Below are 17,723 nucleotides of genomic sequence, written 5' to 3'. Positions count from 1 at the left end.
GCAATTAGACTAGCAATTAGGCCAGGAAAATAACATCTAGCCTTCTAAATAGATTCGTCTGTCTCCAGCTACCATTTGTTGTCAACCAGGACCCACTGAGTGCTGCCTCTCTTCAAATTACTTTCCAAGACTTTAAGAAAACCTTTGAGGGCTGGGCGTCAGGGAGCTTGATGGTGTGGCACTTGCATAGCACGCAAAATACCCTGGGTTTAATCCCCAGCACTATAAAAGAAGAAGAAAACAAAACAAAATACCCCTGTGTAGACACCAAAGCACAAATAAGCAAATGCTTTTACCTTTGGGGCAGATACCAAACCTCAGTGTCCAAGCCAGCTCTTGGAGCCATATTTGTTCATAGGAAGAGTCATAGGGAAGAGCTTAGACCCTTAAGGTACAAGGCCAAGGACATGGCTGGGCGAGAGGAGGGTAAACAGACAATACCTGAAGTGCCTCCCTTCTATGATATACAAACACTGCCTGTGGCCTCTGAAAATGCTTTGAAAATTACAAATGACTCAAAGCTTTTAAGGGAAAAGGTATTGACAGCCCATGACCCTAGGTAACATCCAGCGATTGCCTCTCCTGACCGGCACCGCATGGGCAATGCCTCCGTGTCTGGATGGCACTGTTCAGAGAATCCTGGGAAGTGAGGCGATGTCAGGAAGAAAGATCTAGCTTTAGAATGCAAGCTTTCTGGTAAAGAAGATACCACACACAGCAGCAACAATAACAACAACAGTAACAGTAAGAAGACAGCGTACCACGGCACTCAGCCTTCGCCTTAATTTTCCAAGTTCTTAGTTTCCATGCTTATATTTACCAGTGATTCTGTGACTGTAGAGTTACTGCAGGCAGCTTTGCAACCCCACACAGAAGAAATTATATGCTATGTTCTCTCACATCAGGCTTGTCCAGTTCAGCCTGACATCTGTGAGTACCACCCGTGTCAAAGTGTGTATCAGTCATTTGTTCCCTCTGACTGCAGCGTTGTTCTGCTATGTGGCTATACTATGGCTTATCTGTTCACTACTGTCAGTGGATTTTTGGCTTATTTCCAGTTTAGGATTTGAATATAGTCACTACAAATGCTTTTGTACACGTCTTTTTGTTTTCGTTTCCTAACAAGACAACTTCTTTGGGTGGGTGGGGGACAAGGTTTCGCTATATCGAGCAGGCTGGCCTTGAATTCGCTTAGGATGCCCAGGCTAGTGTCAAACTCTTGACAATCCTCCGGCCTCACCCTCCTGAATGCTGGAATTACAGGTGTCTACCACTATGCCCAGCTAAGAAACCTTTCTGATCAACCACTTTCTTTGACATCCTGAACATTATTCTGGACCTAGGGTTCTCTCTGTAGAAGAACCTGGTGTGTGGAGAGTGAAGAACATCACCCATTGTTGGTCAGGTTTCTAATTACAAATTAGTTTGAGCTGGATAACCAATCTCAAAAGAACTCTGCCCAGTGAAAAAAGGCGGACATATGGGGCCACAGATTGCATGATTCCCTTCATATATGAAATATTAGAAAAGGTGAAACCACTGAGACCAAAAGCAGATTGGCAGTTTCCCAGGGCTAGAGGGCAAGTGAGGATCAACAGCAATTGGCATAGAGAGCTAGGCGGTGACAGAAGGTCATAGCTGTGGTGATGGCTGAACAATACAAATTTATTAAAACTCCCTGAACTGTCCACTTAGAACAGGAGAATTTTACAGTCTAGAAACTGTAGCTCAGTAATGCGGTTAAGGCAGACTTCAGGGGCTGAGCTGCTCCTTCACCAGCTGGTGCCCGGCACAGAGGGCTCTGTAAACATTTGCTAACTGACTTGCATGAATTTACAGGAATTTCACAGAATTAACGCTGTTTCCGGTGTGGCCGGGTTTGGGTCCTTCTCACACCTGCTGACCACAAACAGTTCTCTCTCAGTAGCTCCTCTGGAGATAAATGGAGACCACAAGGCACCGCTGGTCCTTCCCACACCATTGCAGTACCCGTGCCGAGTCCCTGTGCCTGGTCACTCAGCCAAGATCTCAGCCGTTCACTTTTGGTCCCTGAGACGGAGACGAGGATCCATCCATCCGATGGATGGCAGTGTCTGGGCCCTCATACCTGGGGCAGGGATGGGTCTGGGCGGAGGCCGCCTAACTTCATTTCTAATAAGTTTCCAGGTAAAGATGCCAGTAGACTGGTTCAGACAAGGGTGGGGACTGCATGGGTGGGCCTTAAGGGCCCTTCAAGGAAACGGCAGGGGACACAAAAGATGGAGGGTACTGGGGAAGGCCCTCTCTAAGGGCTTCCTGAATCTCTGCAGTCACTGAGGACAGGGATGGAGCTTGAGGGCAGCAGAGCCAAGGAAAGGGCAGAGGTGACATTCAGTGTCCAGGGGCTGCAGTCAGTTGGGCTATGGTGCAAGGGGCGCATCTCCCCAAGGCTGGCCTCCTCTGCCCCTTTACCCCACACTTCTCAAGGTAAACCCTAGAGGTGCCAAGACCACGTCACGATGCCCTGACCCATTTGGAGCTCCTGCCACCTGGTGGCCAGAGGAGATATTACAGCCAGCAATAGTGGACAAAGCCCATGTAGCCCAGAATTCTTTCATTTTTGTGCTAGGGGCTGGGAGTTTGCAGGGCCTGTGGCTGCTGAACACACACTTTATCCACCTGAGCTACTGCCTCAGCCCACGGCTCATAATTCTTGAGGCTGGAGTAACTCGGGCTAAAGTTCAGAAAGCATTAGCTGTTTCCAAAAAAAGTCAATTATCAAGTCATAAAAATAGGAAAATAATTTGAATAATTTAATTAAAATCTCAACATCAGAGCACAAATATTAATATGTGGTTAGTAAAAAATATAACAGCCTTTCCTGCTGTGTTAATATAAATATTGCCTTAAGGAAACAATATCCCCCTTACAATCTTTTAGGCACTTAGATATAGAACATGCTGGAGAATAAAATACAATCTTATTTTATTGCTGCTAAGAAAGTGACCAGAATGAGGTCTGAATGTTCTATCACAATACTGTCAGCATTGCAACTTAAAAATACTATAACCATGTTCCAATGTATTTAAATGGGTAAGATTTCAGTGATAACAGTCAAGCCTTCAAATTCCTGGTGGTCTGAGCCAGAACTCAAAGAATGATAAAGTTTTTTTTCTAATCACTTTTTGTTTTAATAGTTAAGAACTTTCTTGGAGGGCATTTAAGCAGGACAGAATTGTGGAGTACATGAGAAACTAGCTGATTTGGCTGACAGTGTGGGAGCAGGTGACATTTAGTTTTAGCTTCAACAGACATACACACATAGGGAGGCCTCTCTGACACATAAAAATACAAAACCCACTCATTGACGTCACTCAGATATTGCTGGCCAGAAGCACGGTCGGGAGGGTGAGTGGCGGGTGGTGTCTCGGGTGCCTTCCTTGTGCTGTGGTGCATCTGGGCTGCCGACACGTGTGCCCTGCAGATACAGGTTCAAGGCCACAGAGCTGCTGGATGCTGGCACATGGTCACTGTGCGGCTGCAGTGGCCTGCACGTGCTGCAGGAGCTGCTCACAGTACGTGGCTGAGCGGTGCTTATGTACGACAGCCTCCGTCTCGCGCACCAGGAGATCTGGGAACAGCATGCTGCCCTCCTTGAGCACCTCTGCAAAACAGTGGAACATTTTGAAAATGCTGGAAGCTGATAATGAATGGGCCTTACTGTTACATGCAAATTAGCTGAGTTGCCCAACGCTGGTGGGTTAGGACCCAACTTACGACATAGACAGAATTTAAGACACTTAGCAGCTCAAGGGACAGGCATCCCTCACATGGCCTTAGGGCAGCAGGTGACAAGTGAACTGTTTTAGAATCATTTGTGCACACAGCAGTTGCTTCTCAAGAGCCAAGCCACAACAGCAGTGGGTGTGTGAGCCAAAAAACAAAGGAAGGGGGGCTGGGGATTTAGCTCAGCGGCATAAGCGCCTGCCTTGCAAGCAGGCAGTTGTGAGTTCAATCCCCGGTACCGATAAAAAGGAAAAAGACCAAAAAAAAAAGAAGAATAAAAACAAAGGTAGGAGAAAGTACAACCAAGATACCTTTGTGTCCCCTCTCTACTCTGACTTGGTCTCAGTCTCTCTGGCCTTCTGGGCTTCCCCTCATTTTACCGGTTTGCTAGAGGGCAATGGGATACTATTTACTTTAAAAAGTAAAGTAACTGTGTTAAGTAACTGTGAAACCTTTAAGTGGACAAGTAGACTCTTTTTAAAATGCAGTGTTACCAAAAAAATATAAATAAAATGCAATGTTGCTGAAAACTTTCATCGGGCCAGGTTTCAAAAAGGTTTCATTGAAATTTTCAACGACATATTAACAGAAATGTACTTATTAGAAGTGTGACTGTCACACTTTATAGTTGTTTGTCCTGCCCTCCCCACACCCTTACAGGAAGGGTGGAGTGAAAGACATCCATCCTGAACATAATGGGAAATTAAGCCTATACATTCAACTAGGGCTGCAGAAAAACAAGTTATTTTAGCATTTAATTGAATTGAATCATGCAGCCTGGCCACTTCATCTTATAGCCTGAAGGTGACAGGTGTTGGGGGCAAAGTTGAGATGAGAGTCCAGCTCCCTGGATCTCCAGCTCTCCCATCACATGGCACTGTGGTGATCACACACAATGAACTAAAAGTCCAGTTCAATCAAGGCAACCTCAAACGTAGGCATTGAGATTAGATGAGACGCACATACCACCACATTTGTATGAATCTGAAATACTTATTCTTAACCACAGCTGATGCTCACCTAACTAATACCAACAACATCTGGACATAAGAGTCATTTTTAGATGATTTAAATAGCACTGTATTCAATGCTATAAGCAGTCATGGTTCAAACACCTTTGCCATTCTCATTTATGCTTCCTAAATGATGGGACAACCAGTGACGACCAAATTCCATTAATTCATTTAAACAGCTTATAAAATATTATGTATTCTCTTATTTCCAAACCAATGATTAGCACGTTAGAACAGAGTGCGCACATAGCTTAGTGCTTGGGGATTTTGGGTCCAATTTTCAAGGAGACACATTTTGTATTAACAAAAAAGAATTAGCTTAGAGAATGACAGGTTTTACATTCATTGATGCTGATCCACTCAACATGTTACAAAAATCTACTGCACGCCAGCTACTGTAGGTTCAGCAGGAGACAAAAACCTGTACCATAGCATGTGAAAGAGACCTCAGTCAGGAGGGAAATGACAGCCATGGAGACTCCAAAGACAGAGCAGGGAGGGCAGACAGGGCCAGAAGCGAGGCCGTGATGCCCATCAGATGTTCAGCCTGTCCACCGGGCACCTGGATGCTTGTCCAGTGTTGAGGCAGGGGACTGGCCTAAGGGATGGCTCTCAGTAGAATTTTGTCCGGGAAAGGGCTCTCAAGACCTAGATGAAAGAGGCCAGGAGCAGACATTCTGCAGCCAGAGGAGAGTGCAGGAGACCAGCCCCTGGGGCCGGTGCTGCCTGAGGGAAAGTGGGAAGTCACAGACTCTATGCTGAGCTCAGGAGCTGCTCTCAACATGGGGGCTCAGGAGAAGGGAATGGCCCAAAGTTTTGTGTGTTCTGCTGCCTTTTAAAGATGAAGAAATAACAAGAGTGTGCAGGGAGCACCTGGGGCTATGGGACCCAGGTGGGGAGACAACAGGACGGTAGCAGTGCAGGCAGAGGCTGAGCTGGGACAGCACACGGAGGGAGTGAGGGTGCACCCTAGGCCAGGGTGAACACTGCTGAGGAGTCAAGTTTGGAGCCGTATTAGTTACCACTGCTGTTTTCAGTCATTTTCAATTGGTCTCTATTTCTCAGCTTCTTTCCGTTATTGAGAGAGCCACTGTCCAGATGCCTGGTCAGTCTGTCACTGCTGAGGCACTCGCTCCCAGACACCCTGACTCCATGACCCAAAGCAGTGGTCCTCAAAGTGTGCTCCTAGGGCCCTGGGGGGGTCTGTCCATAATAACATTGAGGACACAGCCTGGCTGGCCACATCTGCATGCTGGTGGCAGCAGGGACACTGGCATCACAGCCTGGCCCCAAACACCTGACCGCCTAACAGTGAGGTCACTAGAAAGCATGATGAAGGGAGCTGCTGCCGCCAAGTGCCAAGGCCAGCAGCCAGCCTGGGAGGTGACTTGGTGGCTCCTGCACGAAGTATCATGTTTACTTGAAAAAATGGCTCATGGCTGAAAATAGACAAATCTGGGCTGTGCAGATGCAAGTTTTTGGCAGAAAAGGAATGAATTGTGTCTGTCACTCCAGAGAACAAATGGCAGTGTCTGTGGTCAGTGATGAAATTCAAGCTTTCAGAGTGAAGTATCAGGATTACAGAAAACTTGCCTCCACTTTCATAAGCCTGGACTCTTTGGGGGACTGGTGCTAACATATGTGATTTTTTTTGGTTTGTTTTGAGACAGGATCTTGTATTTAGTTCAGGCTGGTCTTATACTCACTATGTAGCCCAGGCTGGCCTCAAACTTCATCCTCCTGCCTCGGCCTCTTCAGTGCTGAGATTACAGGTGTGCACCACCATACCTGGCTTGGACCAGTGGATTTTAATGTAAGGAGGATGAAAGGTTCCTGATGTGGTTTCAGAGTCTATATAACAAAAACCTCTAGCAAACCGCTGCCTGTTCAGTCTGGCTTAAACATCATCAAAACAGCACCACAGTTATGGAAGGAGGCTTGAAAAATATTCTCTGCTTCTCCAACCACATATGAAACTAGAACTGGGGCCAGATCTTTTTCACTTATTTCAAACAAACCCAGGTTCTGTTATGGCTTGTGTCTAGATGTCCCCTCAAAACCTCATGTGCTCATAGCTGGGGCTTTTTAACATGTGGCTGGATCTAGAGTGTGAGATGCTGAAATTAAGGATGTGTGATTACTAAATCAGTCCACTGATTGGTTTGGCACTGCCCTAATTTTGGAGCCTACATAGCACAGAAAAGGGGCAGAAAGAAGCGTTTAAGGTCCAGAAAGGTTGCTTTCTGCCCACTATAAATTATTTCTCCTCTGTGATGCCTGTCTGCTGTGCTACCCTTGGAGTCATTTATGGATTGAAACCTCTACCAACGAGTTAAATAAAACTTTCCTGCCTTAACTTGTGGGTGTTTGGTATTTTGTCTCAGCAAAAGAGAAAAGTAACCAAGACATGTCCTAACTGTCTAAATGCAGAAACAACACTGAAATATAGTTGTCTTCTGTCAAGCTAGACATTAAAGGGATGAGTACAAATTTAAGAGCAGTGTCACATTTTTTTGCCACCTAGATTTATTTTTATTTTTCATCCTTGTGTACTCACTAAAGAACATTTATTGCATGCCAATTATGTGGTAGGCATTGTGATATATGCTAGGTGAAAGCGACAAAGATTAGTAAGCCACAGCCTTTAATCTCAAAGACATTCACAGTATAGTGGGATACTTATTATTAATTTATTTAGTGCCAGTCTCCTTGCTAATTATTTTGTTTGGGAAAATCTGTTTCACAGCTAAGTATCACTGCTTGAGTCACAAGGAAAAAAGCACCGTGGCATCACTGCAGACCCCAGCATGGACCAAGCTTATCGCCCTCAAATGTGGCTGCCAAAGATATCAGAAAGCTCACCTAAGACTGCGTCCTGGATGGCACTCTCGGGGTCATCCAGGTGAACGAGGAGCTCCCTGTACAGGTACTGGATGCTGCTTTGATAGTATGACTTGCCGTCGGCACTCTGGATGCATCTCAGCCAGGTGAGCAGGGCAGAGGCAGCAGCCATCCGCACGTCATTGGAGACATCGTCCAGGCGTTTTAAGAGCTCTGGAGGGAGGGATTAGACAGGCATCAGAGCTCCAGAGCAGACAGCTCACCCACAGAGTCCTGCTCAGGGATCTAATCTTCACTCCCCGGCAGCACTGTTCCACAGTTCCAGGAGACCCATGCCTCAAGGGAGACTGGCATGCAGCTGGCACCCACAGCTGCCCTCGCCTGGGAGATGGCAGGGAACACAGTCACACATAGGCCTCAGGAGCTTCCCAAATAGCAGCAGCCCAGGGGGACAGGACAGCCTCATTGCTGTCATTCTGTTCTGTGGGACTTGGTGACCCAGCCGTGCTGCTTCTGCATCAGAGCAGTTTTCCTTTTATTTCTCTGTACTGGGGACTAAACCCAGGGCCTTCTCATAGTCTCTCCGAGTTGCTGGGGATGGCCTCAAATTTGTGACCTCCTGCCACAGACTCCCAGACTGCTGTGATGACAGGTTGTACCAGGTTGCACCCAGTTAAAGTTCTTATCAAACTCATGCTTTCCTACACGGCCTTATAAAATCCTTCGGCACCTACTTCCACCATCTCTGGAGGATGAATGAGCATGGAAAGAGCTGAGCAGTGAAGGGGTACAGGGCTGCCCTCCCCAGCATGAGGGCTCCCAGCTGCACACAGGTTGCGCTCATCCTGTGTGCTGCATGGAGGGTACATTATCTCTTAGCAGGCCATTCCGAGCTTACCGAATGGCACAAAAAACAATCTGAAGTTCAGGGAGTCCCACCAACAGGGCAGGGCTTCGGGACAAACAGGACCTGCTGGATCAACTTAGGAGAGACACCTACCAGCTCCAAAAGGTGCTGGGCTCTGGTTGTATAAGGAATGAAGGATACATATTTATACATCAAAGTGGGAGTCACCTTGGGCAACACTGTTGAGTACCACATGTATGACCACATGTATGACCAGCAGCACTGAGGCAGGCATATCAACACCCACATGTCAGAACTGAGCCAGAATGAAACCTTGAGAAAGGTCAGCCAACTCATTAACATCAGAGTGTTGAGGTGTCTCCCTCCTGGTGCACGGGCACCCAGGCCACTGCTGGAATTAATTTATGATAGTGATGCCAACTCCAATTCTGGACGATGCCAACTCCAATTCTGGACAGAAAAGCTGCCTGAAGTCCTCCCTGGTCAGCCACGGTGCTTTCGTGAGCAGCTGCAGTTCTGCTGGGTTTGATGCCTCGTGCTGGATTCATGCTGCTGTCCCTGTAACTACAGTTGGTCCCAGGGAGCCCCAGAGGTGCCTGCGCTCATCTGCAATGGCTTTTCCAGGAGCACAGAACTGGCACCAAGAAGTACAGGGACTTATGAGGGATTCTTTTGTCATGAATACAGCCACACCTGCAGTAAGCTACAGGCAAATGCCCCAATAATGTGCCATCTTCTTGCCGGCTTCCACTGCGAACAGTGAACAATGCCCCAACTCACCCTGGCAGCCAACAACTCACTCTGGATGAACTCATTTGAACACAGAACCATAGGGACTATAGGCAGGAAAAAAATGTGACTACAAAAATATCCCCAACTCCTCTCACTCCAAGAAAACCCCAAATCCACCAAAACCTGGACTTCCGGTTTCTTTGGGAGGAAATTTCCTGCTCATGGTTGTTCCACACGTTGGATCTGAGAGTCTTTATCTGTCTTTGGTCCTGGGTGATTCTGTATCTCCCTGGTTTCCAATGCTGCCTCTGTCCTCCTTTACCACTCACACCTCACCTTCTCTACATTTCATCTTCTTTGGAAGAGCTGTTTTTTAGGGAAGTAAAACCTTTCAATTTGCTAATTTCAGTGCTCAACCATGTACACCCGGCTGTAAATCCCAGAGCTGTTTACTCCCAGGAATCATGAAAACCATCCGTGGGAAACCCGGCAGGTACTCACTTCCCGATTCATGAGATGAGCAGGACAATGTGCAGGTCTTGCCCCCCTGCCTCGGATGTGTCCCTCGGGCAACTCTCTTCCTCAGGTCAGTGCCTGTGGCGCCTGGGTCATTGGCAGGCATCTTTCTACAACACCCAGTTGGTTCTCCGTATGTCTACTTGTCTATTCTCTATTCCTGTTTTCCACTTGGTTTCTCAGCTTCTTTTAGTGGAAGTTATTTTCATTTTCTGAGGTCTGAAGAGAGAACGTCCTGTGTTGCTTCCCTCTTCTGCAGAGCTGCCGGGCTGGGCTCATTCATCTGCCCCCTTTTAAGGCGCTGCGATTTCGGTATGTTTTCAGGCAGCTCACCCGAGTGACTGATATTCCTTCTCTGCATTCGATATTCAGCTCAGCATGTGTTTTCTTAGTGGCTTCTAACTGATGCCTCGTCTCCTCCCACTCCTGACTTGTCTCTATCTAGGGTTTGTGTGATGCTCTGATTCCAAAGGCAGACACAGGGCAGTGAGGGCCTAGGCCTGAGCCAGGGGCATGGCCCCATCTTCCCTCCCTCTCACAGGCCCAACTGTAGGGCAGGCACCTGCTCTAGCAGGCCAGGCACAGAAGTCTCCCCCTAGACCTTATTTTTACACTGGGGTCTGGCTACGTTCCCCCTCTGAGTGGGAATGGGGCTTTGGTCCAGCGCATTCACCCTGGGTTTTGCTATTTGTTTAATGTTTTATCTGTCATTGCTGTTTCTGGACTTGTAGTATCAACATGACCACAAGACAAAACATAACATTTTCTGTTTTTTTGCTGTAAAAGAAGTCACTCAAATATAAACACATATACATGGCTTGATCAACAAAAATGTCTTACCAGGATAAATCTTGATGAATTTATCTGGATCTATAACATCCCCAGAGGTCTTTAAAAATATGTTAATGATACGACAGGAGATGAGCCGGGCGGTCTGCAGGTCTTCTTCCAGGGTGGCCAGGACCCGCGGCAGCAATGCATCCTGCACGTCCTGCACCTGGAACCGTAAGTGTGTGTGAGAAGGTGCTGGCAGCTCTGCTCTGACTGCCAGGAAGGAGGGGCTCAGCTGACATGAGTACAGTACAGTTGGAAATGATGCTGTCAACGTTGTACAAAGGATGCTAGAATCTGGATTTTTATATAGTTTGATAATTTTTGTTTAACTTGGTCTGTGGATTTCTAGTAACCAATGATTCCCAATCCCTTCTAGAAGGCTCAGTCCTGCCTCCTACAGTGCTGCACTGTGGGTGTCCAGGGGCGCCTTAGAGCAGCAACGCTTCCATGGGCCAGGAGGGGGCGCTCACACACCGCAGGGCCTGGCTAAAAGGCTTCTCCAGCTGCTGCGCACAATGCACAACCTCAAGGCAGAAGCTGTTTCCACTGCTTCCTGATTCCCTGCACTGGCTGGACACAAGAAGAAGCAACATGCAAGGCAGAGACCTGGCCTCCTTGGTAGATCCTATGATTACATTCTTAGGCTTGTAAAGAATATTCAATATGTAAACCTAAAGGCTGGGCATGGTGGTGCAAACCTATAATCCCAGCACTCAGGAGGCTGAAGCCAGCCAGGACTGTATAGTGAGACCTTGTCTCAAAAAAAAGTAAACACAGGATAGGAAGTCAAATTCTTGCCAGGCCCCTAGGAGACAAAACCTTCAAAACTGACTGGCAGACAGACCTCTGCCTTCTCTCCTGCTCCTCCTATCCACTCAGGCACAGGCCTGTCTACTTCCTTCCATGGCCTGCATGTTTCCAGCCACAGGTCAGTCCAAGCCCTGGATCCCCAGGATACAGCAGAGTTCCCCTACCTGCTTGGTCGACAGGATATCGCTGCTGGTGAGTGCCCACAAGCAGGACACGGCAGCAGTGCGGATGGCCGCAGCTGTCTTCCCTGCTCGCCACTGCAGATTGGGCATCAGGATGTCCTTTACCACTGTGTCGAGGTAGACACAAAACTGCCTGTAGTCAACACAGGAGACTGTGGTGAGCAAGGGCAGAGACTCGTTCTGAAGGTAGCATCTTGGTTTGGGCTTGGGGAAAGAGCAGATGGGACAAACTGGAAGTGATACCAATGGGAACATCTTCTGTTCCTGGGGAAGAAAGGGACTGTGGTGGCCATGGCTGTACCTCCAGGGGGAATAAGAAGGTGGTTGCCTGGCTCAGCCTTACTGGAGAGGACAGCTGTAATTCTGTGGGTTCCTGCTGGCCTCTCCTTGGACCAGTGTTAGATTTGAGTTCTCCAGAAAACCTCGTGGCCTGAGACGTATTTTTAACCTTTTTCTTTATTGCCAGTGGAGGAGGCCAGAGTGACCTTGGCCCGTGGCCCAGCAGACTCAGGCCTGTTATTGTCTACCTTACAACCTAGGCCCAACAAGTCCCTGTGAACACGTAATCTTCTACCACAACCAGGAAAGCAGCTGTGGGCCCACTCAGCTTTGTGTATGTGGGGATGTGGGGTAATCCTTCAGGGAACAAGAAGCTCCCAAAACAATTCTCGTGGCTTCATTTTGAGGGGAACCACCAGTTTCAACATGTCCTCAGCACCAATAAGGCAAAATAGCATGAGAACCCCCAGACCCATGCACCCGCCTCAGCACTGCACTTACACCCCGAAACCTGCTGAAATGGCAGAAATGAGCCTCAGGACTTCCCAGTGGCCCCTCTGTTCCCGCAGACCTTCAGATACTTGGCTGTGATTCCAGAACAGCACTGAAGACCAGCACTTGCATCCTGTTGGCAATGCTGGTGCTGCTTCTGCATGCTGCCCATGTGGATGCTTTTGCAGAGCCCCCCTGCTTGCTCCCAGCATGAGCATTTCCAGCCATGATGGATAAGCAAATTTAGAAAGTTAACTGGGGGTAGCATGATGTACAGATTCAGGTTCTCAATGTGTTTGTCTGGTTTCTTCTCAGATAGGGTCATACTACCTAGTCCAGGCTTGCCTTAAACTCACTATGGAGCATAGGGCTGGTCTCGAACTTGTGGTAACTCTCCTGCCTCGGCCTCCCATGTGCTGAGATTACAGGTTGGCACCCATATCTGACTGGATGTATTTTAATGTTTAAGCAAAGAGTAGCCATTTTCTGCACTGATCCACAAGAGGGTACCTTGGGATGACTAACCCTGAGCCCATCTGGGAAGGGTTCGTGTAAAGAGGCCTGGACAAGAGGCTTGAAGTGAATGTCTGAGTGCTGGCTGGATCATGACGTGTCCTTTCAGCAGCTGCTGCTACTTTTAGTGCTCACGTGAGAACATGCCATCGACACCAGTAACACAAGGGCAGTGAGAAAAAGACAAATACACTCAATGAAGTGCACAGAAGATGCATGACAGGCTCTGCTAATGTAGGCCATGTCAGGGAGACACATCCCACAGGCCCATTCTGAGCACTGGGCTCCTTCCCACCACTGGGGGCCTCACCCTGCTGAGAGACGGACCACAGTGAGCCACTGCTCACAAGATCACATACATCACCTTCACTGGCATGCAAGTTTTACATAAAATCTAACTCTGATTGTTTAGGGGACCCCAGTTTTCACTGGCAATGAGGAACAGAGCCAAGGCAGCCTGGTGAGCCCTGCGCCTCTCTGCTTTCTTGAGGTGTCTCAGCACAGGCTCTAGCAAGAGCATGAGGCTGTCAGGATGGACAAACAGGACCACTTCCTTCTATAGCTTGACCAACAAAAAGCCTGGATGGTGCTTCCAAGAGAAGCCATACCTTAATCAGGCCTGCGAGAAGCAGCTGGTGATTACAAGCCAGGCAGGGCCAGCACAGGACATCACTTGGCGCCACTGTCCTGGGCTTGCTGTGTATGTGCTTTCTTCTCTGGAAAGGGAATCCTGACCTGAATACCCTCCTTCAGTGTCCCTGTCCAGCAGCATCAACTACACACCACACTTGATGATTCTACCATTGTATAAGTCCCCCAAATAAAATGAAATGATATTATTTTTTACATCTTTCCTGTATACAAAAATAGCTAATTATTTCACTTAAGTAACTTTTATTTGAATAACCTACTTTCCGTGACACTGATTTCTTCCCATATGAAGCCTTTAATCGTATAGTTCTGGGACCATGGCTGAGCCCAGCAGCAGCCCTGGGCTGGATCCAGAGCTCAGGCAGAGCATGAGGGTAGCAGTCACAGTCTCTGCAGCCACACTGCCTTGTGCATCACCAGCACATGTGTTTGCCTGCTCAGGGCTGCTGTCAAGGCTTGTATTAGTGCCTATTTGTGATCCCTTCTGGTCTTGAGGTTTCTAGACAGCAGGAAACAGAATTTCCTGATGAGCTGGCTAGAGGCCCAACAGCAGAGACGAGATAAAGGCTGCAGTGAAAATTTAAATGACCAAATTATTTGCATGGGAAACGATAGTCTGTTGGCCACATCTGCTTCCATGGACCTGTTTCCTAGGAAAGGGGGATTCCCAGGTGCCGATGGAGCCTGAGCTGACAGGTCTGTATCCTGAGAGCTGGATCCTGCACCTGCCCCACCTCTTCCTACCTTTCGGGCTGGAACTCTGGGTGACTTTGGGTATTCTGCTGATTTAACAGAGGAAAAATGGTGGCCGGAGAGCTGCTGGGGCCTCTTCCCCAGGCAATCTGGCACACAGGTCACTTCCCTCCTCCCACCTGGCCCAGGGCACTCTGACAGCTGTAACCCCCATCCCCCTTTGTTCTTCTCTTCCATGCTTTTTGTTCCCTTTTCCTTGCATCAAAGCAATAAAATTGGAGGCTCTTAGTGTTTTAATGATACCTAACAGTTCTTTCAGATAATAGAAGACTATCTATACTGCTTTAACTATCAATGGCAATTCAATCAGGTCTTTGTTAGGTTTGAAAGATACCAAAAGGCTTTTAAAAGCGAGAACAGCTCATATATAAACCATTAACAGTTAATGTTCCCTAAAACTTTTTCATTCAATGGAATTTTATTTATTTTTTAAAGGTATTACATTTATTTTTTATTTTTTTCAAATCCTCAATGGAATTTTAATGACTACACTAAGATGACTTTGATTTACTGTTTCAGTTTCTCTGTAATACACTATTCTCCTGATCCGTGCTGTCTACCAGTGGGGACAGACTGTGGCAGGACTTAGGCCACAGAGACGCTCAGGGAGGCCTTCAACCTCTCACCTGTGACCTCAGGAAGAGGGAGCCCTGCCCTGCAGAGTGTGTGTGTGGGGCGGAGGGGGGGGGGGCAGGGAGAGGGCCTGCCCATTTCAGTGTATAGAAGATGGGGGGGCTACTAGCAGTGTGGGGTAAATTGGGGAGCCCTGCCCAGCACCCAGCAGGGCTTGCTTTGCCAGACACAAGCATTGCCTACCCCTGGGAGTTGATGGTGTCCTTGGACCTCATCAGCAGGCTGGAGAGGATGGAGAAAAGCTTCAGGCACATATGGGGGTCTCTTGTGGTCTGCAGACAGGTCCTGAGAGTGGGGACCACATGCTGCAGCGTTTCTCCCACAGCCGGGCCTGGAACACAGATAGACAGGATATAGCCATTCAAGAATCAGAGCAGGAGCCCAGGCCCTGGGCAGGAAGAGGACCTGCGGGCAGAACACTTGGGAAGGGGCTAAACAGTCACAGCACGCTGCACTTTGCCCTTCCTGTAGTGCTGCTCTCATGGGCACTAACTGATTCACAATGGAAAATGATACCTCCTGGAGTTCCTATTATTACTCAATAGTAAGCTTTCTATTTTTCTTATGCTTTTCTAAATTCTTAAAACTAAAGTCAAGCAATATTTTAAAGATCAAGGGCCAGGTTGTGGCTCAGTGCCAGAGTGCTTGTATATCATGTACAAGGTACTGGGTTTGCTCCCCAGCACACACACACACACACACACACACACACACACACACAAATCAGTCATTCAAATTGTATAAACTGTCTGCAGTGTGTCCACAATTTTGCAGTGTGTCCACAATTTTGCAGCCTGTCCTCTTTCAAATGCAGATGAAGAAATGGATACAGCTTGCCTCATGCCATGAGGACTTCAGACACAAGAGCAACTGATTCGGTAACTTGTGAATTTGGCTGGAACAAAAATAAACTCTGGTGTCCAAACAAGCTCCTTGAAGCAAGAGAATAGCAGCCCCAAAACATTTTTATTGTTTTGCAATGTGCCAACAAACAGGGCTCCAGATTTCAAAACAAACACAAGTTGCTCAAGTCAGTCTGCTCTGCAACACACTGCTCTTCTATAATTCAGAGAACAAGCCAACCAACCTAAACCTTTGCTCTTCTAAGATATGGTGTCTTCAAACCAAATGTGTTCCATGCCGGAAAAATGAGGTAGGAAGTCTCAGCCAGACTGGGGAGGGTGGGGGACATAAAAAAAAAAACCCACAAAACAAAACACACTAAGATAGGGGAAAAGGAAAAGGTACCAAAGCATGGGATCCTGCCAGGATGGTGACTGGCCAGGGGTTTGCATGGACTCTACTGATATGGGAAAAAAAAAAAAGCCTGGAAATGGCTGGGGGGATGAGAACAAGCACTGGGGAATAAATATCAAATTCCTGAGACTGAACAATTTTATTCACAAAGGAAAAGAGAGAAGATGCACAAATCCAAGTATGCGTCTCAGTAGTGTCTTCCCAGCCTCCCTTCTGTAAAGCATGGTTTTAACTTTGGACTTCACCAGCTATTCTTTACAAACTATGACTAAGTAAAGTACTTTTTATATTTAAATCCTGGACCAAACACATTTAAAATTCCTTAAAAATTCAGGGTGTTTATTATTACCTACGGGATAAAAAGATAGGTGAATTTAAATGCCTCATGTGCTCTCTACTTGAAGTGTGACATGGTGTTAGCACCAGCTTCTAGCAGGGAATGCTGCAGGCTTTGCAATGGCAGGTGTGGGCCTGCAGGGCGAGTGCCTGCCTGCGAGCAGGGCATCTGCACGGGCCACATTTCTGGGGCTCTGCCTCTAGGATGTGAAACAGAATGAGTCCAGGTAAAAGGTCAGAACACAAAGTTGTACTTTCAGACTGGAAGGTACTCCAGGAAGTTAGAAAGAATCATAGTATAAGAAAAATCTCAGCAGCATTTCCCTGAAGCCAATTCCTACTGTCTGCGTGATTTGGTTGTGTAAGGCAGGCTGTGTCCCGCTGTGAGTGACACCACATTGTATAGAACAGTGGCTTCCAGGCTGTGCTTTGCCCTGAATGACGCCATTTCATAGAACAGCAGTTTGTGCCACTGGAGTACAAATGCTGAGGCAAGACGGCTTGGTCACTCATCTGTGCAAACGATAACCGCCAGATGTCGAACACACCAAACTTGGCAAAAAGAACAACCCCAGCTGCACAGAGCAACCTTGTGGCACAAACTGGCAAATTCATCTTGCTTAACAAAAAATGTGAACATATCAAACCTGTGAACATATCAAATTAAATCAGGGACACCTGGACACAGGACATATCAGTTTTATCACAGAAAATCAGCACGACAAACTTATTGCACACATGAGACCAAAGAACACCGCAACCTCCTCACCTGGCTCACATAGGAGAGGTATGCGACACTGGGGTACAGGGGCAACAGCACATATCAATCTGTCACCTCATCAGCCCACCCGGTAAAGGTGTCACGTGTTGACAGGCCTTTGGTCCTTACTTTTGGGTCAGCTTTTATCTCTGAACTTGATGCAGTGTGGACCTGCAGGGCGAGTGCCTGCCTGCGAGCAGGGCATCTGCACGGGCCACATTTCTGGGGCTCTGCCTCTAGGATGTGAAACAGAATGAGTCCAGGTAACAGGTCAGAACACAAAGTTGTACTTTCAGACTGGAAGGTACTCCAGGAAGACCCCAGATGTACCCCTGGACTCCAAACTGCCTGCTGCCCACACTTGGGCCCTGAACACTTCAGCACTATCGACAAGCCCCAGGCCACGAAGCAGCTCAGCCTGGACTGTAACTTTTTCTTGGCCACCCAAGTAACTCTTCACATCTCTGCAGACTCAGCCTTTGCTTTCA

At 47.6% G+C, this 17,723-nt stretch overlaps 1 protein-coding gene across 1 annotated transcript in view; it reads right to left on the bottom strand.

Moving 5' to 3' along the window:
• Nucleotides 1-2,771: 2,771 nt before the first annotated feature.
• The window catches only part of Dnaaf5 (dynein axonemal assembly factor 5), a 49,508-nt gene continuing 34,556 nt past the window's right edge, over nucleotides 2,772-17,723 (bottom strand). Inside the window, exons 9-13 of the mRNA XM_013152640.3 lie at nucleotides 15,066-15,213; nucleotides 11,544-11,694; nucleotides 10,576-10,732; nucleotides 7,641-7,832; nucleotides 2,772-3,643 (exon numbers count right to left, since the gene is read on the bottom strand). Coding sequence (XP_013008094.2) covers nucleotides 3,507-3,643; nucleotides 7,641-7,832; nucleotides 10,576-10,732; nucleotides 11,544-11,694; nucleotides 15,066-15,213 — 785 coding nt within the window. The 3' untranslated portion in view covers nucleotides 2,772-3,506. The remainder of the gene's footprint in view (nucleotides 3,644-7,640; nucleotides 7,833-10,575; nucleotides 10,733-11,543; nucleotides 11,695-15,065; nucleotides 15,214-17,723) is intronic.

Source organism: Cavia porcellus, unplaced genomic scaffold (assembly GCF_034190915.1).
Source record: "Cavia porcellus strain 051 isolate PalLab524CR breed Dunkin Hartley unplaced genomic scaffold, mCavPor4.1 scaffold_23, whole genome shotgun sequence".
Classification (NCBI taxonomy): Eukaryota; Metazoa; Chordata; class Mammalia; order Rodentia; family Caviidae; genus Cavia; species Cavia porcellus.
The sequence above is the reverse complement of the archived record's forward strand: the minus strand, read 5'-3'. Positions and strand labels throughout refer to the sequence as shown.